The sequence below is a fragment of the Podarcis gaigeae genome (genome assembly GCF_964106915.1).
Source record: "Podarcis gaigeae genome assembly, chromosome: 9".
Lineage (NCBI taxonomy): Eukaryota > Metazoa > Chordata > Lepidosauria > Squamata > Lacertidae > Podarcis > Podarcis gaigeae.
In genome coordinates this window covers 63565612-63589227 of record NC_139685.1, presented here as the reverse complement: position 1 = coordinate 63589227, position 23616 = coordinate 63565612, and the positions used below count along the sequence as shown (strand labels likewise).

The 23616-nt window shown below is 41.7% G+C and overlaps 1 protein-coding gene across 7 annotated transcripts in view; it reads left to right on the top strand.

Moving 5' to 3' along the window:
- CCSER1 (coiled-coil serine rich protein 1) overlaps positions 1-23616 on the top strand; it is a 691921-nt gene that overhangs the window by 201090 nt on the left and 467215 nt on the right. For all 7 annotated transcript variants that reach the window (XM_083756443.1, XM_083756445.1, XM_083756444.1 and 4 more), the window contains one exon: positions 4087-4207. In XM_083756443.1, the coding sequence (XP_083612569.1) occupies positions 4087-4207 (121 nt within the window). The remainder of the gene's footprint in view (positions 1-4086; positions 4208-23616) is intronic.

The following is a 23616-nucleotide window of genomic DNA, read 5'->3' as shown; positions in this document are numbered from 1 at the left end:
GGCCATTTCCCCTTACCATCCCAAATGCTGCCTCCGTCAGCATCCATTCCCCTGTCTGTCTCTGAGGGGGAGATGGGTCAGCAAGGCCCCCTCCATCAGTTCAGCTGGGGCGACTGTCATTTGACATATTTGCTTTCCCTTTTCCCTTTCAAATAATGTATTTTAGATTGTAAACTGTGATTTTAAACTAGGATCTGCTTTGAGTGCTTTGGCTGCAAGACAGCACATAAATGTAGGAACTCAATAAATTGCAGCTCTTTACTAGTCTGGATAAATTCTTTCATTTGGCATGGGTGCCTGGGAGAGAGCCTCAGAGGATGACCTAAGAACCCAGGCAGATGTACATCAGACAAGACCCTCCTTCATATGTGGACTAAGGCTGGCATACAAAACTGAATGGTGAGGGTGACCTCACTGAATGAGGTGAGGCAGGTGGCTCCTAAAGAGGGAGTCAAGTCACAAGTGGGGTTTGATATGCTGGGAATCAGAAGTGGGGAGGGGCCTTCCACATTCATATCCTGCTTATGGGCATCTGATAGGCATTTGGTTGGCCAACATGAAATAGGAGGCTGAACTAGATGGGCTTTTGGCCTGGTCTAGCAGTCAGGCACTTTGTAAGTTTTAATTATTTTATAACTTTTTCAGTGGTGCAGTGCCCTCTCCATAGAGGCTCCCCTGGCACCCACACTGTGGTCCATTCAGTGCCAGTTGAAAATCTCATCTTCCGAAGCCATTAATTTTTATATATGGGCGTTTTATTCCCTAGCCTTTATCATACAATCCCATTCTGTGCTATAATACAATAATAAGCAATATTGTTTTAAACAATAAAGCAACAAACCAATAGAGGACATTCTTTTTGACAGCCTCTAAACCAGTGTTTCCCAACCGGTGTTCCGCGGCACACTAGTGTGCCACGAGAAGTTGCCGGGTGTGCCGTGGGAGGGAGGCGGGCGAGTCGGGCTGCTTTAGCCCCGTGCCTGCTCTCCCAGCTGGAGAGGTGACGCGCGCCTATGGAGGCTCCTGCCATAGGCGCGCGTCACCTCTCCAGCGGGGAGAGGGTCGCAGGGGGCTGCTTTAGTACGCACGGGGCTAAAGCAGCCCCCCGCGACCCTCTCCCCGCTGGAGAGGTGACACGCGCTTATGGCAGGAGCCTCCATAGGCGCGCGTCACCTCTCCAGCTGGGAGAGCACGCACGGGGCTAAAGCGCGACCGTCTCCCGCGGGGCTGGGGCGGGGGAAGCCCGAGCTTCCCCCTCCCCCAGAACGGGACCCAGAGCTCTGGGAGCTTGCGGGGCTGGGGGAGGAGGAAGCCCTCCGCCAGCCTCCAAACCATGTCGGGAGACAGCGGGTGGGCGCGCTACGCCTCTCCCGCTGTCTCCCGAGTTTGCGGGGCTGGCGACGGGGAGGAGCAGGCTTCTCCCCCCGCCAGCCTTCTAGCCAAGTCGGGGGACAGCGGGAAGGGCGCGCTACGCCTCTCCCGCTGTCGCCCGAGTTTGCGGGGCTGGCGACGGGGAAAAGCAGGCTTCTCCCCCCCCCCCGCCAGCCTTCTAACCAAGTCGGGGGACAGTGGGATGGCGGCGTTCCTTCGGAGGACGCCCTGTGCTCTGCGCTGGTGTTGGCCAGCCTTGCGCACCCGGGGGATCTCCCCCCAGGAGCGCAAGGCTTGCGGGCGGCGCAGAGCACGGGGCGCCCTTCGGAGGACGCCCCGTGCTCCGCGCTCGTGTTGGCAAGCCTTGCGCACCCGTGGGGGCACGTGGGGCGCCCTGAAACAGAGGGTTCCCCATGCTGCGGACTGTAGCCTGCCGCCCGATGCGCGGGGCGCCCTGAAGCAGAGCGCCCCTCGCGCCAGGCAGACATGGGCCAGCCCCACAAGCTCGGGGGACAGCGGGGAGGCGCAGCACCGCCATCCCACTGTTCCCCGACCTGGTTTTGGGGGGGGAAATAAAGGAAAAAATTTTTTCCTTTATTTCCCCCCCCCCCCCCCAAAAAAGTAGGTGCGTCCTATGGGACGGAGCGTCCTAAAAATACGGTACTTACTATTTCATAATAAAGTAATTATAAAATACCGGTACTTTCTTTGTGTTTATTTGATGCCTATTAAAGAGAGTTACTTTATATATAGTCAATATAGGCACAGAGTTAATTTTTTAAACATTTTCTAATGGTGGTGTGCCTCGAGATTTTTTTCATGAAACAAGTGTGCCTTTGCCCAAAAAAGGTTGGGAAACACTGCTCTAAACTATCCTCCTTTTCACAGAGGTCTGTCTGACACTTTTATTATATAGCTTTTACCTTTTGCTGATAGCACACCACATTACCCTGACCTTTGACTCTATCCAGCTATCCATTCTGATTGGATTAGCTGATTTTAATCTTGAATTTTTATATGACTCTTCCATGCAACTCTTTCATCTCTGCTTGCTGTTATTTATTACATTCACATCTCACCTTTCCTCTAATGAGGAAGCAGTTTTTATTTTCAACACCCCGAGAAGTAGATTAGGCTGGGAGTCAGTGACTGGCCCAAGATCACCAAGTGAGCTTAATGGCTGAGTGGGGATTTAAAACTTGGTTTTCCATGTCCTAATTCAAAACACACCTGCACCTCACGGTTGTGAGGGTAAACATCTGCAGCAGGGTAGCCTTTTATATCAGTGGAGGCTGTATGTGCAGTTGAGAACTACAGTGACTGGCAGAGGCTTCCCAACCCTACTTAGAAATTCCAGGGATTGAGCTTGGAACATTCTGGGCTGTATTCAACTCTCTGCTTGTTGTTCTACTCTTGAGTAGAACTACTGCTGAATACCAACATCTATATGCAAGGCAGATGCTCTCCTGCTGAGTTATGGCCTTTACCCACCAGTGTAATATTGGTGTCAGTATTTGGTACATAAACTGTGGAACCATGAATTTTGGTTGAACTTCAGGATGAAGAAACGCTGGCTGAGTTGCTATTTGCGATTGAACCTGGTGCTGGAGAACAGTGATAGCTAGAACATAAAGGTCAAGGTTTCCTGTATGTTTGCAGGGAGATCATGTTTAACAAATAGCAGAACACTGTGAATGTTGCTCTTATACCATCTTTGTCCCTGGGAGGTGACTCAGTGGGCAAAAGCTATAGTTAAGTACATGATAAGTAAGCAATGATGCAGTTATCTCAGCAGGGTTGCTAATTAGTGTAGGTTGCATTGGTTTTTATTATGCTACATACCTGACCACTGGGAATGGTGTGGAATCTCCCATCTACTTTCAGATACATCTAACAGCTGTCAGGTAGTTATGATTCCCAGATGTCTTTAAAAGAAAGAAAGGAAGAAAGAAAGAAAGAAAGAAAGAAAGAAAGAAAGAAAGAAAGAAAGGGTGCTAATAATGCTAACCCTTTCAATCACAAGTTCACCTTAGGGGAAATTTTCATGTTTGTGCTTCATGATAGGTTTTCCTTGCTCACAGTTGATTATCCAAGATGCTTTCATAGTTTGGGCCTTACTGGAAAAGACTGAAAAGAAGGCTATATACTTCATAAATGAAAACAAAATTAAGCATGGCATTAGTGCTGAGCTGGAGAGCCTTTGACCCTGTTGTTGCCATACAGCTCCCAACAGAGCAAGTCAACATAGCCAGTGACTGGGGATGATGGGAGTTGTAGTCCAACAACATCTGCAGAACCACATGTTAGCCACTCCTGCTTTAGTGTCTTATATATACTTTCACACACAAGATGTATGAATACACAAGTTCCTTATAACTGTGAGTATAACAGCCTTTTAAAACCCAATGTCTTCCATGATTTTTGGTATCTTGCATGCTGAAATGGCATCTGAGCTCTGAAATGTAGCATTCTAGCGTAGCTGAGGCCTTAATGGGGACATCAGGCACTAAGAAACTACATATGTCAAGACTGCTTAAACTTCCCATTCTCTCATTAATTCAGAACTGAAGCATGCAACCAGCAGACTTGTGCAGTGAACCTGTTGCTGTACTATACCGCTTCAGACAGTTAGTGGAGAAGCCCATATTTAAAATAATGTCGGGAAGGAAAAGCCAGAAATACATTGGTGGTAACCAAATTACTGTTATTTTGCAGTTTGCCGGGAAGATTCACACCAGTCTATAGTCTCGTGTGCTGCTGTGCTGCTTACTCCCATTGAACCAACTGCTGAAGGAAAGAAGAAGGAACAGCCAAAAATGACTGAAGTGACCAAACAGTGAGTGAGACGTTACAATATAGTTCTGGTTTGCTTAGCAAAAAGTGAGAATAAGTTCTGCCTATCAGGATTCACATGCTGCATCTTCCTCCACTTACTTCTCAGATAACTGACTTAACAAGCGCTTCTGACTGTTGCTACATATACCAGAAAATTTAGGTTGCACAATTAAAGTTGATTTGGTGCTGTTGCACAATAACAGAGTGTCTTATGCAGCCACCTTAATCTCCGGATGCTTGCCTTTTCCGGTTTATAATACTATGAGCCAGGAGAAGCTTGACAGAAGATGGCAATAAACACCCTGATTTCTTGAAGGGATGTTTCAACAACGAAGGGGGTGGCTTTCCACAGCTGGTGGTCCAGCTTTGAAACAGCCTCCACACCAAGATTTGGCAGAGCATATAAACTGTGGCGTTTGCTTCCCCCTGGCAAGCTAAAATTTTTTCCTTTAGACATTGCTATAAAGTTGTTTTATGGGTTCATTGTTGTCGGAATTTTCTGCAGAAGAAATAGTTTTATATGCCTATGGTATATTTAGTTGTGAGCTGTGATAGCAAAAGTAGGGCATAATTTAATAAAGATAATAAAATATTATTATTCCCTGCGCGCGCCGCATGCACACACACACACACACACACACACACACACACACACACATTACAAAAGCACACTGAACTGACAGTTTCAATGAACACCTACCCACAAGATCCCTTTTCTAAATAAATACAGTCAGGTTGGATTCTACCAGTACATCCATAGAGATAGGAATTTGGTTCTTGGCCAGTTAGAGCTCCCTTTGGACTGGCGTAATAGTCAAAATGTGTAGCCCCTAGTCGAAATGTGTAGCCACCTGATCTTGTATTCATGCAACAGATTGAACTACTGGGTGGATAATCTGGGAAGAAGCACAATTAACCACTGGAAGACGAAAGCCCAGTGAATGATGTGAGAACCATGAATATCATGTTTTGTGTAGGATCAAGTACTTTGGCAATGCAGAACAAGTCATACTTGTCTCCCTGATCTCCCATAGCACTTACTTCCCCCAGTGCAAATTTGTATTATATTTCTCCAACAGCATTTACAGGTGAGTTCAGAGGAAGATGAAGCGGAAAGCTAATAAGCTAGAGACTTTGAACACTTCAAGCCTAGATTATATATTTTTTTTCACACATACTACCCTGCTGTATGACATTTGTTCAGAGTTGATTTGTTGTTTGAATTCATAGAAATAAAACAATTTTTAAAAGCGCACTGACATTTGGGGCAAACATTCCAAGTCTCCTTGGTGTTGCTATGGTGACAGTTCAGCAAGCCTCTGTTGAAGGAATGCGGATGCTAAAACTTCTTGTGAACTTTATTTTAGCTTGGTAGGAAGCGCCAAACATATTCATAAAAACACACACACAAAAGCCCAGAGACATGTTGAGATGGCTACATAATGGAAGGGATGTGTCCTAGCTGAGAACACCAAAAAAGGAAGCTAGTTTGTGTTCTGGAAAATAAAGCACTTCTAAGTGTGGCTGATCACAGGCTGCCAGATGAAAGCTCATGCTGCCTTGCAAGGAACAATCTAAGGAATCTGGAAATACGTAATAAAGGTCTCTTGTATGCTGAGGATTTCAGTGAGACTATGCATTGTTGCTTGATGCTAGCAGCGTTGACAAACCACAATAATAAAATGTCAACTCCACTGAGAACTGATTCACACAATCTATTTTTGTCTCTGCCATTTCCATGTTTATTTTGAGTGAGCTGTTGCTGTTATGCTGCTTCTTTTCCCTGTACCAGCCTGCCCCTCTCAATATCTCTGAGAGAGGGGCAGTGCATGTGGATAATAAGTAATAATAATAATAATTTTTATTTATACCTTGGCCTCCCCAGCCAAAACTGGGCTCAGAGCAGCTAACATCAAATATATGACAAATCACCATAAAATCAAGCAATCAATTAAAATACATCCTAAATGCTAAAATCAAGTCAGAATCAAAGGAAAATCCAATCAGGATGCAGGAAAGGGCCTTCTCTTTGGTAGCGTCTTGCTTTTGGAATGCCCTTCTATCCCAGATACAGCCGACACCTACTTTACTTTCTATTTGGTGCCAATTTAAAATGTATTCATTTGCCCAAGCAGATTTGTAAAGGAGCTGGGCATTTTCTTTAGACTCAGGATAGAACAGCCTATAGTATTAAAGGAAATACAGTAATTGAAAACTTTCCAGTGTTCACATATGAAGGGATGAGGTAACAAATCATAGTTCTGCTGCTGTAGGTAATTAGGGGTAAGAGACTGGATTCCTGGACATTAATCAGGAAAGCTCTTTTTTAATTTGAACCTTTATGTCTTGGCACTCCCGTGGCACCACAACACTACTTTTGGTAAGTTACAGTAACTTTCATTTGCAGTACTGCAAATAACAGTGACCAAGCATATATGATGCAATGGTACATGGTCAGAGGTTTAAAAAGACTGGCAAAATTAAATATCCTGGGAGGAATTAAATGGCATATAATATTCACCATAAAACTGGTGATGAGGCTGAAAAGCAATTCTAGAGACTTTAGATTTTGTTCTCTTAATTGGTGCAAATAACATGACTTAATTGGTGCAAATAACATGACTCTTAATTGGTGCAAATAACATGACTCTTAATTGGTGCAAATAACTAGTTGAATAAAGCCCCTTCAGTTCTTCAGCTGCCCAGTTTGGGAGGATCATGTAGAGGGCCCTAATGTTGTACATTGCAAAACCATGGAGCCATCAAAATGGAGTTATATCCAATTCAGTTTATCATCCTGCTATTATTATTATTATTATTATGGCAATTAAGTTTTTGTCATTTTGGTTGTCACTGGTGAGGAATCACAAACCATAATGATGTCAGGAAATAGGGCAAGTTGGGGAGAGGGTGGGGCTTGATACAGAGCTGCCATTTTTTAAATAGAAAACTTGAGAGTTTCGCTCCTCCTTGAAAACTTTATCCCCATTCTCCAGGGGATATGGTGCATGCTGTTTCTGTTTGTAATCTAAATTGGTTGTATTAAGTCTTCAAGTGTGTGATTGATAGGTCCCGGGTTGCAAGGTGAGATGGAAGGAAGTAGATAATTAAGCTGCTTGTGCATTATCTGGGCAGATACATCGAAAGAGCTGCTTTACTGAACAGGAGAGCACCTTATCAGATTTGTTATTGTAATGAACTGGTGATGCTTTTTATTATGCTGTGTGGCAGCTGTTAACACTCTCATAAAACATATTGCCAACCAGAATAATGCTAAATTGCTGTTCAAACACAGCTATCTGGGAAGCCAAGGTTACCTTGATGGCACAACAGAAATAGTCCACTGATTTACTCAGGTAGCACATTTCCTTCTGTATGGTATTGACTTGGCTACATCTAATCTAGCTCTATACCTAAGAACTTTAGAGCATTTTCACAGCCTTCTGGGTTTTGTGTGTGTGATTGCCCAGTGCCAGATGCACAGCTGATTGCAATTTTACCTGCCACATCCTGAGAGTCCTGTATTAATTTCCAGCATGCACTTGACCCCTACCCCTGGGCATGGTGAACAGCAAGTCTTGATAATGCTAAGCCAATTTTATCTTTTTACACAACGGTTTTTGAGAAAATGCAATGGGAGACCACACTGAGGAATTTTGTGGACAAAATAAATTTCATTTCCCCTGTTAGTGTTCAGAGTTGTGTGTGACTGCAAGTGTGCATATCCGACACAGTATATGGCACCTTGGAAAGCTATGCTTTCATTTTTGATAAAATGAATTACTAGGCTTAATTAATGCAGGTAAAAACTTGTAAGCAAATGAGCAAGCCTTGAAAGTTTTTGGAAAGTATACTGAGATTAAGTGATGTTTCTAAGGCTCTGGGCCAATGGTCACTAAAGCCTAATCTCCTTGGAAATTAACCTGCATCTGAATGTGCATGATTTATTATTAAACACAGAATTTGGGTTAAGATAATACATGCAGTTTTGTTCTTTTTTGGCAAAGGCAATCCTTTGATGAAAACAAGAACCATTAATTGTATATTTTGATTTGCTGAGTGACAGACTCTACTTACTAAGGATGCTCATAAAGTTGGTTTGGCTGAGGTCCTGGTATGAGTTTTGAGGGCTCATAAAGCTGACCTCATGGAAGAGGTGAACATTACAGGGCTCCTGAATTATTTTCCAGCTTAGATTAAAAAAAGCTGCCTTACAGAAGAAAGATGTGGAATGCTATGGTTTACGACTCCATATCAGATTATCTGGAAAATTGACCAGTGGACTTGGCATTTATGGGTATTTTGACAATTTGTCATCAAGTTGATTTAATAACATTTCCCCTCTGCCTCTCTTTCAAAATACAGAATACCTAGGTTATGCCCACTGGCCCACCCACTCTATTCATCCAGCCAATCTACCCAATTCCCTTTAAGCAGAACTCACCTGAGTGGGATGCATGATGATTATCTAGTCCAACAGTGAAGTAAGACAGTGAGGAAGGTGTCTCTCTTATTTCTCATCTAGTGCACTTGGATTGAAGGTTTGACAGGGGCCTGGCAAATTCATTTGGAAAAATAGACCAAACTATTTCTGTCTTTTTCATTAGTTCCTTCTGAGTCAATCTAGTGGAAGTCTGTGTATAAGTTTCTAATGCTTGTCTGTCTTGCTAAGAGAAAAAAAAGTGAATTGCTGGAAGATTTTTTATTTTTGTATATATTACAACATAGGTATAGAACACAATATTCATTTAATAATAAAGTACCTAATCTTGCAATTAAGACTACATTATTACAATTTAGGAGGGAAATCTCAATAGTTAGTGTATCAGTTCCAATGATTAATGAATAACACACAAAAGTATGGATATGTAACACTTTTGCTATATTTATGTTTCAAACTTTGCACCATAAGGCTACAGTCCTTATGCACACCTGCCTAGAATTAAGTCCAATTGAACTCAGCAGGGCTTACTTTAAGTAGATAAGTAAAGGATTGCTCTGTATATTTTTTTTGTTTGTTTTGGAATTCACAGTTACTGGTGTTAATGCTTTTGATCATATGCTCATAATTATTCATAAATTTATTGCTAAATTTCTTAAGAGAACAAGGGAATCTCAACACAAAGACCTAATGATTTCCCCGCGAAATGTAAAGCCTTTGAGAAGCCAACTAAAAAATGGTGTTCAACACAAATTGTCACTGAGCCCACCCTTTGTAAATCACGTAGGAATACCTGGAGAAATTTAATGGAAAGAGCAGAAACACTTAAGCATTAATGCTATCTGTGAAAGTAGACAAAATTAATTTAGTAATTTGGAACGTTGCAGCATTTGAATTAAAATTCCCTCTCAATAATTACAAATTAGGTTGCAGAAGCAGATTTGCAACTCAGCTATGAGGATTAATCAAGCACATTATTACAAGATGCTGTTTGCGAGTAATAAAACATCATAAAATTGAAATAAATGCAATATGTGCACGTGCGCACAAAGAAAACCAAGACAGCTCTTTTATGAGACGGATGTGTAGTGGATTAACAACACAAACTTGTGCATGTCTAAATAGAAGTAAGCCCCATTGAGTTCAACTGGACCCAAGTAAGGAGGCATGTATCATGAGGTTAATTATCTTGCCATGTTGTATAATAGGTAAGTTCCCCAGGCAGCCACAGCAGCACTGGAGCTGCTTGTAGTTTTACATTTTATTTATTTGTAAATGAAAAGATTTCTATACCGCTTCTCACCAATCTGATTTCCTATATAATAGAACAAAATCGAATAAAAAACAATAATTTTCATTAAAAGCAATGAGATCACTTCCGGTTCTTGACTGGACAAAGTTCAATGTGTTAGTTCTGGTATATAAAGCCCAGTACGACTTGGGACTTGGATACCTAAAATATCATCTCTCTGCTTGTATACCTGACCAATCACACTGCGCAGTGCAGAAGAGGGTCTTCTGCAGATACCAACTCATCAAAAGGTCTGCTCCCCCCAGATAGGAATTGGGTCTTTAGTGTTATGGCACCTATCCTTTGCAATTCCTCCCCTTAAATATTAGGCAGTTACTATCTCTGTTGACATTTTTGTGCCTACTGAAGACCTCCCCCCTTCAGCAAGCCTTTTAAACTAGAGATCTTTCCCAGTCTGCATCTGTATTGGAATTGTTTTTAGGAGGTTTTATTATCGCTTGTGTGTTTGCCACCTTAGCTCCTTTGGGGCAAAGGGCAGGAGATATAAATTTAATAATAATAATAATAGTAGTAGTAGTAGTAGTAGTAAATCTTCACTTGATCTATATCCAGCTTCCTTTTCCTCCCAAAGGAGTCTGTCACAATGACCAGCGGCTTCCTGTGAGCAGGGCCAGTTGGATGGGACTTTGTTTTATTTATTATAGTTTAGAAATTATTTATTATAATTGTTAAGAGTGAATTTCTGTTTAATTTTTATATGCTGCTATTTAATATTATTCTACACTATTCTGTTGGATTGTTGAATATTACTTTGTTTGATATGTTGCTTATTTTAAAGTTATGTTTTATTATCACATTTTTGTATTGGATTAGATTGTTATAAGGTGTACATTCTTTGTTTCTTCAGCTTGCAAACCACCTTGGGTATTATAAAGTAGAAAGACAGTATACAAATTAAAAGTGATGCTGCTGCCGCTGATAACCATACCTCCTTCTCAGCTGGTTGATAACTGAGATATGAGGGCAGTTGGCCGGCCCCATGTTTCCAGTGCTCAGAGGCTTACAGCCACCACTTTTGATTGCACCAGAAGGAAGCAGCTCCAACCGTGTAGTGGGTACATGTGAAAAACTGACATGTGGCCTATAGAAACAGTATTTTTATTTTCACCATACCACTATGGGAAGAGTATTGTTTATAGAAGTCAAAGTAAATTTGTGATTTGCTTGTCAGGCATCATTTTAAAAATGAGAACATTTTTGGAAAGTCTAAATTTCTTTTTCATTGTGGAAACCTTCACAAAGGCATTGCAGTAATCACTGTTTCTGCAATATACTGCTGGTGGTATTAAAAAAAAGGGAAGATAACACCTGAAAGTGAAAGTAAGATAACAGGCATTATATAGAAATTGAATATAACCGCTGGAGATATTTTCCAGAGATAAAAATGAAGCATACAAAATGACAGTGTGGAGTTAAATTCCTAATAGATGATTGCACCATTTAAGTGTTTTTCCAATTTCCCCAGTTAAGTAGAACATTGAAGTGGATGAGCCATTCTGTCCTGTGTGAGCTCTTTAAATCCATGCTTAAAGCTGAATAGCCTTACAACAGGAACGGAGATCACTTGGTCCCAGTTATCAGGATCTTACGATTTGGCTTTGATGAATGCCACATGTAACTACTGACCCACAGCCCCAGGCAGAGGGTGTATTCACAGTATTCCAAGAGTCTTGCCCCATAACAGTCCATCTTTCTTGACATGGTTTACACTGAACTTTATGATGACCACTTACAGGGCCAGTACGGGGATCAGCATCCTTTACAGCTTGCAAAGGCCCCAAACCTAGCAAGGGGCCTACTGATTTTGGAGCTCCCGATTCTGCTCTTCTTACTTGCTGGCGTGGTCTGTTCACTTATTTTTTCTAAGCAAGTGACCATGATGGATGGAAGAAGAAGGAGCAGCAGCCCTGTTTCACTCTGGGTAATAATATGCGTATGGTGACCATAGAGAGAAGACAGGTCACTGGGCAACAACCCCAGTAAAGGCATGGACCTTGTCAGTGATGGGCCCAACAAGGTCAACTTGCCCAAGGGCCTCCTAAAAGATGGAACTGGCCCTGGTAATTGTGCATTCTCCGGTGGTTTCTTTCTTGCAGCCTGTGTCCATCAGCTTCTGTGCACCATGTTTATGTTTATTGAATACTCATGTTTTCTCTCCCTAATGCTGTGCCAGTTCAATTTTCACTTTTTCTGTAAACCACTTTGAGGTTTGCTTTTTACAAAAAAAGTGGTGTATGAATTTTATGAAATAAAAATAAATAGATCATTTGGGGGAAATGGGGAGAGTAATGGAGGGTGGGTGGCAAAGCTGGATGGGGAGAGATTCAGGAAGGACAAAAAGGACATTCTTTATGTAACACATAGTTAAACTTATGCTAGTGATAGTCATCTGCCTAGATTGCTTAAAATCAGGAAAAAAATCATGAAGATTAAAGGAATCAATGGCTCCTAGTTATCACTGATATTATGCCACTGCCAGGATCAGGGGCAACATGCCTCTGAACAATAGTATGGGAACCACAATGGGAAGCCAGATGGTCGGTTACTCAACAGTCCTTTGGTCGGATCCAACATTGAAATTGTTAAGTTCTTAAATGAAATCCAGAGGCTCTGAGTTCCAGCTTTGGGGAAATAACTACTGGGATGATGGCTTGTGGGCTTTCCAGAAGCAGGTGAACATTAGAAGAACTCTGTTAGTTCAGACCAAAGGCCTAGTTCACCAGTGTCCTGTTTCCTACACTGACCAATCAGCTATACCTATGAGGAACCCAAAAGCAGGGCATGAGGTACATCTGTCTGCCTGGTTGTTGGAAATTGAATTTTGGGAGAGATGGCCTCAAGGTCTGAACCAAGAGGGCTCTTCTTTTGTTTTTATGGTGCTGACTAGCTCAGCTTCTTTGTTCTCCCAGACCATACACATTCTCTGCTGACTTCTGGTCGCACAACACATTTCCAAATTGTCTGTGAAAGTAACAAGATGCTGAGTTTAAGGATGTTTAGAAAATATATTTTTGTTACTGAACGTTTAAAAGACTATGCAAATGATATGAGATACCATTCAAATAAGAAACAATTAGTAAAGGACACAAAAGGTCAGCATCTGTTATTAAGATAATATGTTATGCCAAATGGTTTACATTCCATGGAGATATTCTAGCTAATCAAATTCTGCTGTGTTAGTTCAGCTTTTGATCCCTTGAAAATAAGAAATAATAATCAGCATTGTAATATTAGGACTAATCTCAACTAATCATCCTTTCAGAAAGTTTCTCTTTTAAGTGATTCCAATTGCTGCAAATTGGCCAAGATTCTTTTGTTTCACATTACTGGTTAATTGTTTGGACTTTTCATATCAAGTATTCTGTAAAAGTCTGCTGTGAACATTCATATATTCGCACAGTGAAAAAAAAATAGTTTTCCTATAATTTACAGTCATAGGAAAAATAAAGCATGCTCTTCGAATTCTGTGGTTTCGCATATGAGGATATAATAACAATCATCAGCGGATCTTAAAATAGGTGTATACACCCTCCGATGAACATTGTGTCATTTATTTAACAGCCATGTGTTGTTATCCGTTAATACAGCTTAAGGTTTGGCCTTTTTACTAATACTACATACTGACTAACCATTTTTTAAGGAATTGGGTACTGTATATGGTGCAGAAATGGCTGCACCATTATAAAATGCCAACATTACAATCTTGACACTCCATCTTGCTTCACTGTGGTTTAAAATATTCTCTTCCGATAATGTAGCCTATTGCCAGGTGCCACAGCAAATGGACGAAGGGTCTACTTTAACTCTGTACGTAGGTGAGGACTGGATTGGCACACTATTGTACTGCAAATCCCCTAATTAGTGACAGCAAGCAAGGGTTTTACTTGTATTTTGACATCCTCTTCAAAAATGAAATGCCCCAAAGTACTAAATGAAAATAGTTTTGCTTTATGTGCATATTATCCAGTAAGAGACAGTGACAATGGAAATGTACTCCTAACTTCTTCCTTTCACTTTCATAAATGAAAAGCAACATGCTCTGCTGTCATTACCTACCGTTAAACCACTCACTTCCATTCCTGTAACACTAAGCAATTTAATAGTAGGATGTAGGTGTTTCTTTTAAGGTACTTAAAGTGTTTGGCATCTAGTTACTTTTTGCTTCCTTAAATCAATCCTGTTAAACATATTATGTTAATAGTAGGTGTATTTTGTATGGCAGGTGGAGGACCCAAGACTATAAAAATAGTATCTTGCATAAGGCCATTTAGCGAGTGAGGTAGGATTTGAACCAGGGACTCCTGATTTCTAGCTCAGCCTCTTTGCCACATGTGGTCCACTTGTTTACCTCTATATCTGTGCACTAATTTCTAAGCTAAAAAAGTAAAGGACCACTGGATGGTTAAGTCCAGTCAAAGGTGCTTATGGGGTGCAGTGCTCATCTTGCTTCAGGCTGAGGGAGCTGGCCTTTGTCCACAGACAGCTTTCTGGGTCATGTGGCCAGTATGACTAAACAGCTTCTGGGCTACAACACCTGCTGGGTGGGGATGCCACAGAAAGGCAAAGAAGTGTTTGTCAGGAGTTCAGGGGTTTGGCCCTTTAAGAGTCAGAATCTTTAGATAAAGGGGCAGAGTTTGGGAAAGATGGACTTGAGGCCGACACTCATCAGACCTCAGTCCTCATACAGCTTCTGCTTGCTGGAAGATATCCATGGATATTGCCTTGTACTTGTGGGTACCTGGTACAAGTGGGTCAAGGCAAACGTAACTGTCAATAGAAAAGTATTCATTAATATATTAAAATACTGTGGATTGAATACCTGGTGAAGCTTGATTGATGCTGGATCGAAGCCACAAAAGGATAGGTTGGAGGAACCCATTTTGCGTTATGATTTCATGCAGATACTATCAAAATGCACAAAGGTCTGAAGAGAAGACAATGTCACCAGGGACACTTTGGTCAGGGCGTTTGTGCTTTCCCCCATCCCCATTTTACCATCTTACTATATTCTTTTCCACTTTTGTATTTAAAACACAAAGAAAGCAAAAGTCACAAAGTGTTTGGTTCAAGTGCTCACAACTCTTTCAGAAGCAGCATTTACCTCTTCACGTTGGATTAAGCCACTGATCATTTAACTTTTAAACAAAATAGTTGATCAATGGGAGCTGAAATCAATTGAGGTTGCTCAGGCATGTCTGAAGGCAGAATATGATCTATCTATATTTAATTAAGTAAATTGGAATGAAACCAAAGTAGATTGTTGGTTGAACTGTCCAGGCAAGAGCAATAGTACTTTAGAAGTCATTTAGCTACAGCACTGTGGAAATCTAAGATAACAGAGCTATTGTTGGGGTTTCAACATTTATACTGCTCATTGAAGTCCAAATTGAAAACCAGATTTTCATGGGCAAGTTGAATGGAGACAGAAGCATGGACATTGATTCCAGTCAAAAACTATTGCAGAGGCACTGCCTTTAAATACAAACCATTTACTTTTGTGGCACAGCATCTCTTTGATTAAAATTTCATTATGTTTAAAAGATAATTATCCTGCACTCAGTAAAGAGGAGAGTTAATTTGCATTTTATAGGGAGTTCATTTGTATTTTTTGCCATTAAGCATATCATCCTGACACTTAAAAAAATGTAGGGCTAAAATTAATACACCTTAAAAGTTTTTGATTAGTAACAACAACAGAAAGTACTGAGTTGTGCACACAGATTTTCCACGTGGGAATTCTGAACTTTGTCTCCAGTCTATGTAGCTGAATAAGAGCTATTTGAAGATATTCCAGCAACGTAACACTAGAGATGTTGCTGGAAGTCCATCTTCCTTGACTTGGAATAGAAATTTTGGTAAATTGTAATGGTCAGCTCCTAACAGTTTATAGCAAGTAGTGTATTCCATGTGTAAGGATTAGGGTCAGCAGAATGCATTCTGCAAGGCTGGGAGCATCCTGTCCCCTTGCTATAAGAGAGGATTTCAGGAGGATGGGGAGAAGGGACATCACACACACACACACACACACACACACACACACACACTTCTCATGCTCCAGAAATGTTTCTTAGCTGTACTTTATAGCTGTAATCTATAGCTATACTTTATAGCTGAGATTAAGGGCTGCTTGCCTTTGTGGGGAGCATTCTTAATGTGAGCTCCTAAAATCACTACAAGGCTAGCTGCCTGGAGCACTCCTCTTGGTGACTGGGGATGCACAGCAACAATAGAGTAATATTCAAATAGTGCCAGGCACTAGAGTTCATTAAAGAAAAACACACACTTGAAATGTATAGTGTACCATCATTACAGTGTGGTGAAGTGGTTAAGGGTGTTGGACTTGGGCCAAGAAGATATAGGTTCAAATTCCTACTTGGTCATGAGGCTCAGTAGGTAACTTTGGCCTATGACTCTCTCTCTCAGCCTGGTTGTTTTGAGGGTAAAATGGAGGGGAAGGAACCCCGTATACTGCCTTGAGCTCTTTGGTGGGAAGGAGAGACATAAATGTGTCCCTATCCCCTTCCCCCATGTTTACGTAACTGTAAAAGTAACATCTGAAAAGTGCTTATGTTAGTTAGCTGTTGGAGAGAATGACAAATGTGATATGGATCTATTAGATCAAATCAAGTAATGTTTACATCCTTTTTTGTAATTTGTACAATTTCAGTTCATATTTTTTCCCCTGTGAAGAATTCGGCTGCATAAATCGGAGTTTTGTTTTTGCCTTTGGGCTCGCATTAAAAAGTATCCCTGGTAACAATGTTGCTGCCATTGTTGTTATAACAAGAATCTATAATTAAATTTATCTAAATGTTCTGTGCCCATGACAGTAAGCGAAGGACAAGAATAACAATTATTTTCTACAATATCTCTTGAGATTCAGTCAGCAAACGTATGCTTCAATTTTGCCTGCATTTGTCTTTGTAAAGCTGAACAGAACATGGCAGGACAGCATTTTATTGGGGGACGAGGGGGGAGAATTCCCTTGATGAGTTTTCTGGATGATAGTCCTATCATTATACACTATTTTCTCCTTTGTTTCGTTCCATTATGACAAGTAATCAACAGTCCTCCATTTGGGATCTTATGTGCTTAGGGATGACTTGCATAATAGAAATACCTTAAAATGTCACTTACATAAAGGAGCACAAGAGTATAATTCCAGTTAAGGAAGTGAAATGGAATTTGTAGCAGAAAAGATGCTGAATCAAATTGCATGGTATCTAATTTCCAAAGATAGCTGTTGCAGCATACTGAGTAACTGCACTGTGTTAGCTGAAGCAGAATCTGGACAAGTCCATCTTCTTCCTCCTCTTCCATCTTCTTTTGGTAATTGCAGCTGACTTTACTTAAAACCATAGTCCTTGTCACAGTTTGCAAAAGGGCAGCATGGAGATAAAGGAACTGTGGGGTTTTGTGCTTAGCCCTGCTTTTGATGCTTCCTCAAATGCTGGATTCTTATATATTAAACAGAATCCTTCTCTAAGTGTCTCATCTGAAGGAGGCTTTGAGGGTGACGGCAAGGAAGAGGGCCTTCTTAGTTGTGGCTCCCCATCTGTGAAATGCTCTCTCCGCTGAGGTCTGCCTTCATTGACATCGGCCAAGTAAAGACTTACTTTCCCCCAGGCTTTTGATGGACAAAACTGATACTGTTTTATTGCTAGTTTGCTGCCAAAGTTTCCTTGGGTTCTTACAAGGGAGGGAGCCCATTTTGTGTGTGTGTGTGTGTGTGTGTTGTATGAAAAAGTGTTAGTGTTAATTTCCTTTCTTTGTTCCTATGGTATAATGTATTGCTGTTTATATTTATATATATAAGATGTCTAATAGGTTTAATAAATGGCTAGTAATAATAATAAATTTGGGCTCAAGGCTACATATGTGACACTGCAGACCATTTGTACCCATGTTCCAATTTTTCCTTCTTTAGAATTCATAGCTACTGTTCTTGTAGCAGGCTTCTAGGAGACAAATGAACAATGTTACACAGCAAAAGTGCCAACTCCCCTTTGTCTCCTTACATGTGTACAGCATCTATAAAAGTATTGTTAGACAGTTTCACAGCTGTAATTGTAGTGGAAATGTAGGTGTAGGATGTGTTAGCATTCAGTTTCCGAGGAATAGTTTTCGGTGTGGGAGGTGAGCCATCTCGTAAAGAGTGAATGGGGATAAGATGCTGTTCATTGAGAAAAAGGCTGGCTTTGAATTCCAGGTGCTTATTGGTCAGGTTCCCTCTGTTGGGTTTCTCGATGGTGGTGAGCTTCCCACTATGCAGCAGTGGAGCATTGCTTCAGAATGCTGTGGTGCTGAGGCCAAGGAAGCTCAAGAGGCAGCTGATGGAAAGCAGGAGGACAATATGGAACAGGAGCTGTATGACACTTTGGGGAAATATATTTGTTGTTGTTTTATTGTTTAGTCGTTTAGTCGTGTCCGACTCTTCGTGACCCCATGGACCAGAGCATACCAGGCACTCCTGTCTTCCACTGCCTCCCCCAGTGGAAGCTACCACTCATGCTGGTAGCTTTGAGAACACTGTCCAACCATCTCGTCCTCTGTCGTCCCCTTCTCCTTGTGCCCTCCATCTTTCCCAACATCAGGGTCTTTTCCAGGGAGTCTTCTCTTCTCATGAGGTGGCCAAAGTATTGGAGCCTCAGCTTCAGGATCTGTCCTTCTAGTGAGCACTCAGGCCTGATTTCCTTCAGAATGGATACCTTTGCTCTTCTTGCAGTCCATGGGACTCTCAAGAGTCTCCTCCAGCACCATAATTCAAAAGGATCAATTCTTCTGCGATCAGCCTTCTTTATGGTCCAGCCAGCGCTCACTTCCATACATCACTACTGGGAAATATGCTATATGCACCTTTGTTGGCAAGGTGATGTCTCTGCTTTTTAAGATGCTGTCTAGGTTTGTCATTGCTTTTCTCCCAAGAAGCAGGTGTCTTTTAAGTTTGTGACTGCTGTCACTATCTACAGTGAGCATGGAACCCAAGAAAGCAAACTAAACCCCACTGCCTCTATTTCTTCCCCTTCTATTTGCCAGGAGGTGATGGGACTAGTGGCCAAAACCCCTTTTATCTCAGGTCTGTGGAGTGAGACCAGGGTCGCCTCAGGACTCTGTGTTCTGTTCAGTGAATGTGCAGATGGCTGTAAGTGCCCTCAGTGAAGGGCTGATAACTGTGCCAGATCCAGCTTGGAACAGCAGTTTGCTTCTCCCTTGCCTTCTGCCTTGGCTGGCATGAATGGCAATACAGTAGATGTTGTAGTAGCCCTGCCACTTCATGAAACCCCACTGCTCCACAGCCCAGCCCACTGAGCTTTTGATTTTAGCCTTAACGTGATACTGCTTTCTTGTGCTGTGGTTATGCCTTGCATATTTAGTCACAGACAATGCTATGGGCAGCCCAGGACCTCCACACACACTGCCCAGGCTTGCACCCCAAAGAAGTCACTTTAGTGCTGCTGAGGCAACTAAAACAATATGAGAGGCTGCAGTTACAATTTCCTGGTCTCTGCAGCCACAGTGTGCACTGTGATTCTCCAGCGGTTTGACTTTGCTCCTAGAGGCGCACTCCATTGTCTCTTGAGGCAGATGGATATTAACGACAACTGGAAAAATTAAATAAACAAAAGTGATTATGACAGTCATCATAAAAGAATGATAAATCTAGATGCCCTTCCAGCATATGTTCTGTTCTGTTGACTGTGTAATAATAATAATAATAATCCAGTAACTAACTAGTGTCTTTTATTCATTATTTACTTCAGCTTTATCTTCTTTGAAATTACACCACTAGCTGTTTTATGCAGAATGAAAGCTTTCAGGTTTTACTGTAAATTTTACAAGCATGTCCCCTATTCACAGACATACCTAGGGGGTCTGTTAAAAATAATAATTATGTACCAGTTATTCTCCAGCCACTAAAAGATTGCTGTAATTATGCTTCTTTATATAAAGTTGCAATATCTAATCGTACATGAATAAGTCATACAAAAATATTATTGTTGTTCTTATCATCATCACTATTATTATTGCACAATGCATCCATTGTAATGTCCTTTCATGGACATTTTCATTGTTGGACCTAAACTGCAGAACTTAAAACATAAAATACACAAGTGGGGAACATTCCAAAAGGAAGATAATAAAAGCATAAGCGAGTTTTCCCTAACCAGGTACCTTCCAGATGTCTTAGCCTACAACTCACATCGGTGCCAGCCAGCACAGTCTGAACAGCATTAGTTCTTTATATGTTTTGATGGGGGGGGGGGTGAGGAAGGGAGGGGAGGTTAGTAGGATATATCCCAAACTGTTGGAATTGATAATAATATACCGGCTCTAAGCTATTTTATCTATCAGGGCTGAATTCTTTAATATTGTGGTCTTAAGTAATGGTATAATTAATACATTTCTACCCAGCAATCATAAAAGAAAACGACATTTGCTTCATAATAGAACCTTAAACTTACCGCAGCATAATGCTATTTTAGAAGTATGAAGTTTTCATTTACCATATATATACTGTATAAGCCAAACCGAATATAAGCTGAGGCACCTAATTTTAGCACAAAAAACTGGGAAAACTTATTGACTCGAGTATAAGCCGGTTCACCACACCACAAACCTAGTGGTGGCGGCAAAGGCGGTGGAGGAGGAAGGAGCAGCCTAAAAGGACCCTCACTCGAGTATAAGCCAAGGTTTTTTTCCCCCCCAGCATAAAAAATGTGCCGAAAAAGTTGGCTTATACTTGAGTATATACGGTACTTTAATATCTGCCTATCTAGCTGTGTGTGTGTGAAGAGAACATAACAATATTGTCTGATGAGCCAGCAATGGTGTGCTTAGTTTGATCTCTAGAATATATTTATTGATTCCTATAGAAAAAGAATTAATCAGCGTTATGCCTGAAAGGCATAAATGTACGACTTACAGAAAACCATAAAAAACTTTAAATAGCTGTTAGGAAAACAGCAAAGGCTACAGGAGAGATACCTACACATCAGTTTACAATGCCTGAGCGAATCGTATCCTATAATAGGTTATATATGGGGCCAATTTTTTGAAGACCATTCAGAATAAAGCAGCTAGGTTAGTGGCTGGTTTCATTGGCTTTCAAAGAACTTCAAGGGCTTCCATTTTGCTTACATGTGCAGTCAACATTGGAAACAGCTTTTTTGGATCCAATACTCTATATGTAGATTGGGGCCTCTGCCCTATAAATCAGAGTTATACAAATTTGCATATAATTTGCATATAATTATGTAATATGCAAATATATATCCTCCTTTGCAGGTGGAGTGGAAGGTCAAAAATAAACCAAGGGGCCACACAACTGATAACATTTTTGACAGGTGTCAACAGATGTTTTCCCCATAATTGTATTCCCACACTAGAAGAAGCTTAGCCTATTAAAATCTGCCTGTCACACAGCTGTTAAAGGCCCAAGAGCCCTGATTCCCACCAATGGAATTCCTGTACCAAAGAAAGAATTCACATTTTGTGAGTTGTAAACCAGTTATGTTGTTGCTGGTGCTTCCTCACTTGATCTTAGGATGGCAGTGATACGCTAAGAACCAGAGCAGGAGTGGTATTTGAGATGCGGAGGGCAGGGTGTGTGTGCAGTGATAGATGGGATGGTCAATAGAGATTTAAGCTGTGTAGCTGCCAAGTTTCAGATGCTCATGCATGGATACATAAAGATTAAACTTAAAAGGGAACAAGTGTATTCTAAGCATATCTATAGTATTGTGATTATTTATCTATACCTCATAATAGATCCATTTCAATTGGGGTTTAGGCCCAATTGTGGCACAGAAACTGCTTTGGCGACCTCTTTCTGGAGAGAGACAGGGGAAATGTGTCCTTGTAAATTCTTTTTGACCCATCAGTGGCTTTTGTTACCATCAGCCATGGTATCCTTCAGGAGTGGCTGTCCCGAGTTGGTAGTGGGTAGCATTGCTTTGTGTGGTTCCGGTCCTTCTTGGATGGTTGTTTCAAAAGGCTTGGGGAGTGTTCTTTGGCCCTGTGAAGAATTCAATGTGGGGTCCTTCAGGATACAATTTTATCCCCCCTGCTGTTTAACATCTACTGTACATGAAGCAGCTGAGTGGGGTCTTCTGTTGTCTTAATTGCTCACTTCCCCCAGGCCCCCAGGCAGTTACCTCACAAGGAAATTGGTTATGACTTAATTAACAATTAAGTAATGTTAATTTCCTAGGATTTAGAGATGTCTAATACACATTTTATGATGTCTGCCTGACTTAATTAGCTCTCACATATGCTAACTCTAGGTGCTTTGAAGTGGCTTTCACACACAATCCAATACACATACGGGTCCAGCGACCAGTTTTAGCACACCAGCCTTAATTAAGTTCTGGCACTAACTTGATCCAGAATTTAGGATGTCTTGCACCCCAAAATTCCTTATAATATCTTTGAAGAGTAAGCTTCCATATGTGTTGTCAGGAGGATTTTGAACATCACATGGCAGGATAAGGTAAAGGTACCCCTGACCATTAGGTCCAGTCGTGGCTGACTCTGGGGTTGCGGTGCTCATCTCGCTTTATTGGCTGAGGGAGCTGGCGTACAACTTCCGGGTCATGTGGCCAGCATGACTAAGCCGCTTCTGGCGAACCAGAGCAGCGCACGGAAACGCCGTTTACGTTCCCGCCAGAGTGGTACCTATTTATCTACTTGGACTTTGACCTGCTTTCGAACTGCTAGGTTGGCAGGAGCAGGGACCAAGCAACAGGAGCTCACCCCGTCGCAGGGATTCGAACTGCCGACCTTCTGATCAGCAAGACCTAGGCTCTGTGGTTTAACCCACAGCGCCACCCATAGCATCAAACAAATATGTGCTGCTCTCCCAAGCTCACATTCCTATCATGTTTGCACTTCTGTCTCAGCAATATTTGTACTGACTTGGTCATGTACACAAAATGCAAGATGGCAGGATTCTCAAGGATGTGCTGTATGCGAAGCCAGCTTCAGGCACCAGGCCTGTTGGCAGCCCAACTCTGCATACAAAGATGTCTGCAAACCTAACACGAAGGCTGGCAATATCCACAGTGCCTGGAGACAGGTAGTCAGGCATGTATCCACAGCAGTGACCAGAGGAGAAATGACCACTGGGAGGAGTGCAAAGGGAAGAAACTCTATGGTGCACCTGTAGCAGCAAAACCAGGCACCTGCATCTGCCCTACCTGCAGCGAAACATGTCTCTCCCGTATTGATATCTGTAGCCACCTCAGGCTCTGTAACTCTCCAATGGTTTGACTTTACTCCCAAAGGCACACTCCTCCATTGTCTCCCAAGACAGATGGATGCCAACAGCAGTAGGCTTCATGTCAGCCATGTACAGTGGTGCCTCGCGAGTCTCTTTGTCTTGCGGTTTTTTCGTCTTGCGAAGCACGGCTATTAGCGGCTTAGCGGCTATTAGCGGCTTAGCGGCTATTAACGGCTTAGCAGCTTTAAGAAAAAGGAAACAAACTCGCAAGATCTCACAAGACGTTTCGTCTTGCGAAGCAAGCCCATAGGGAAATTCGTCTTGCGGAACGACTCAAAAAATGGAAAATTCTTTCGTCTTGCGCGTTTTTCGTCTTGTGAGGCATTCGTCTTGCGAGGTACCACTGTAAACAGTTCTGTGGCCACATATACAGCTCTC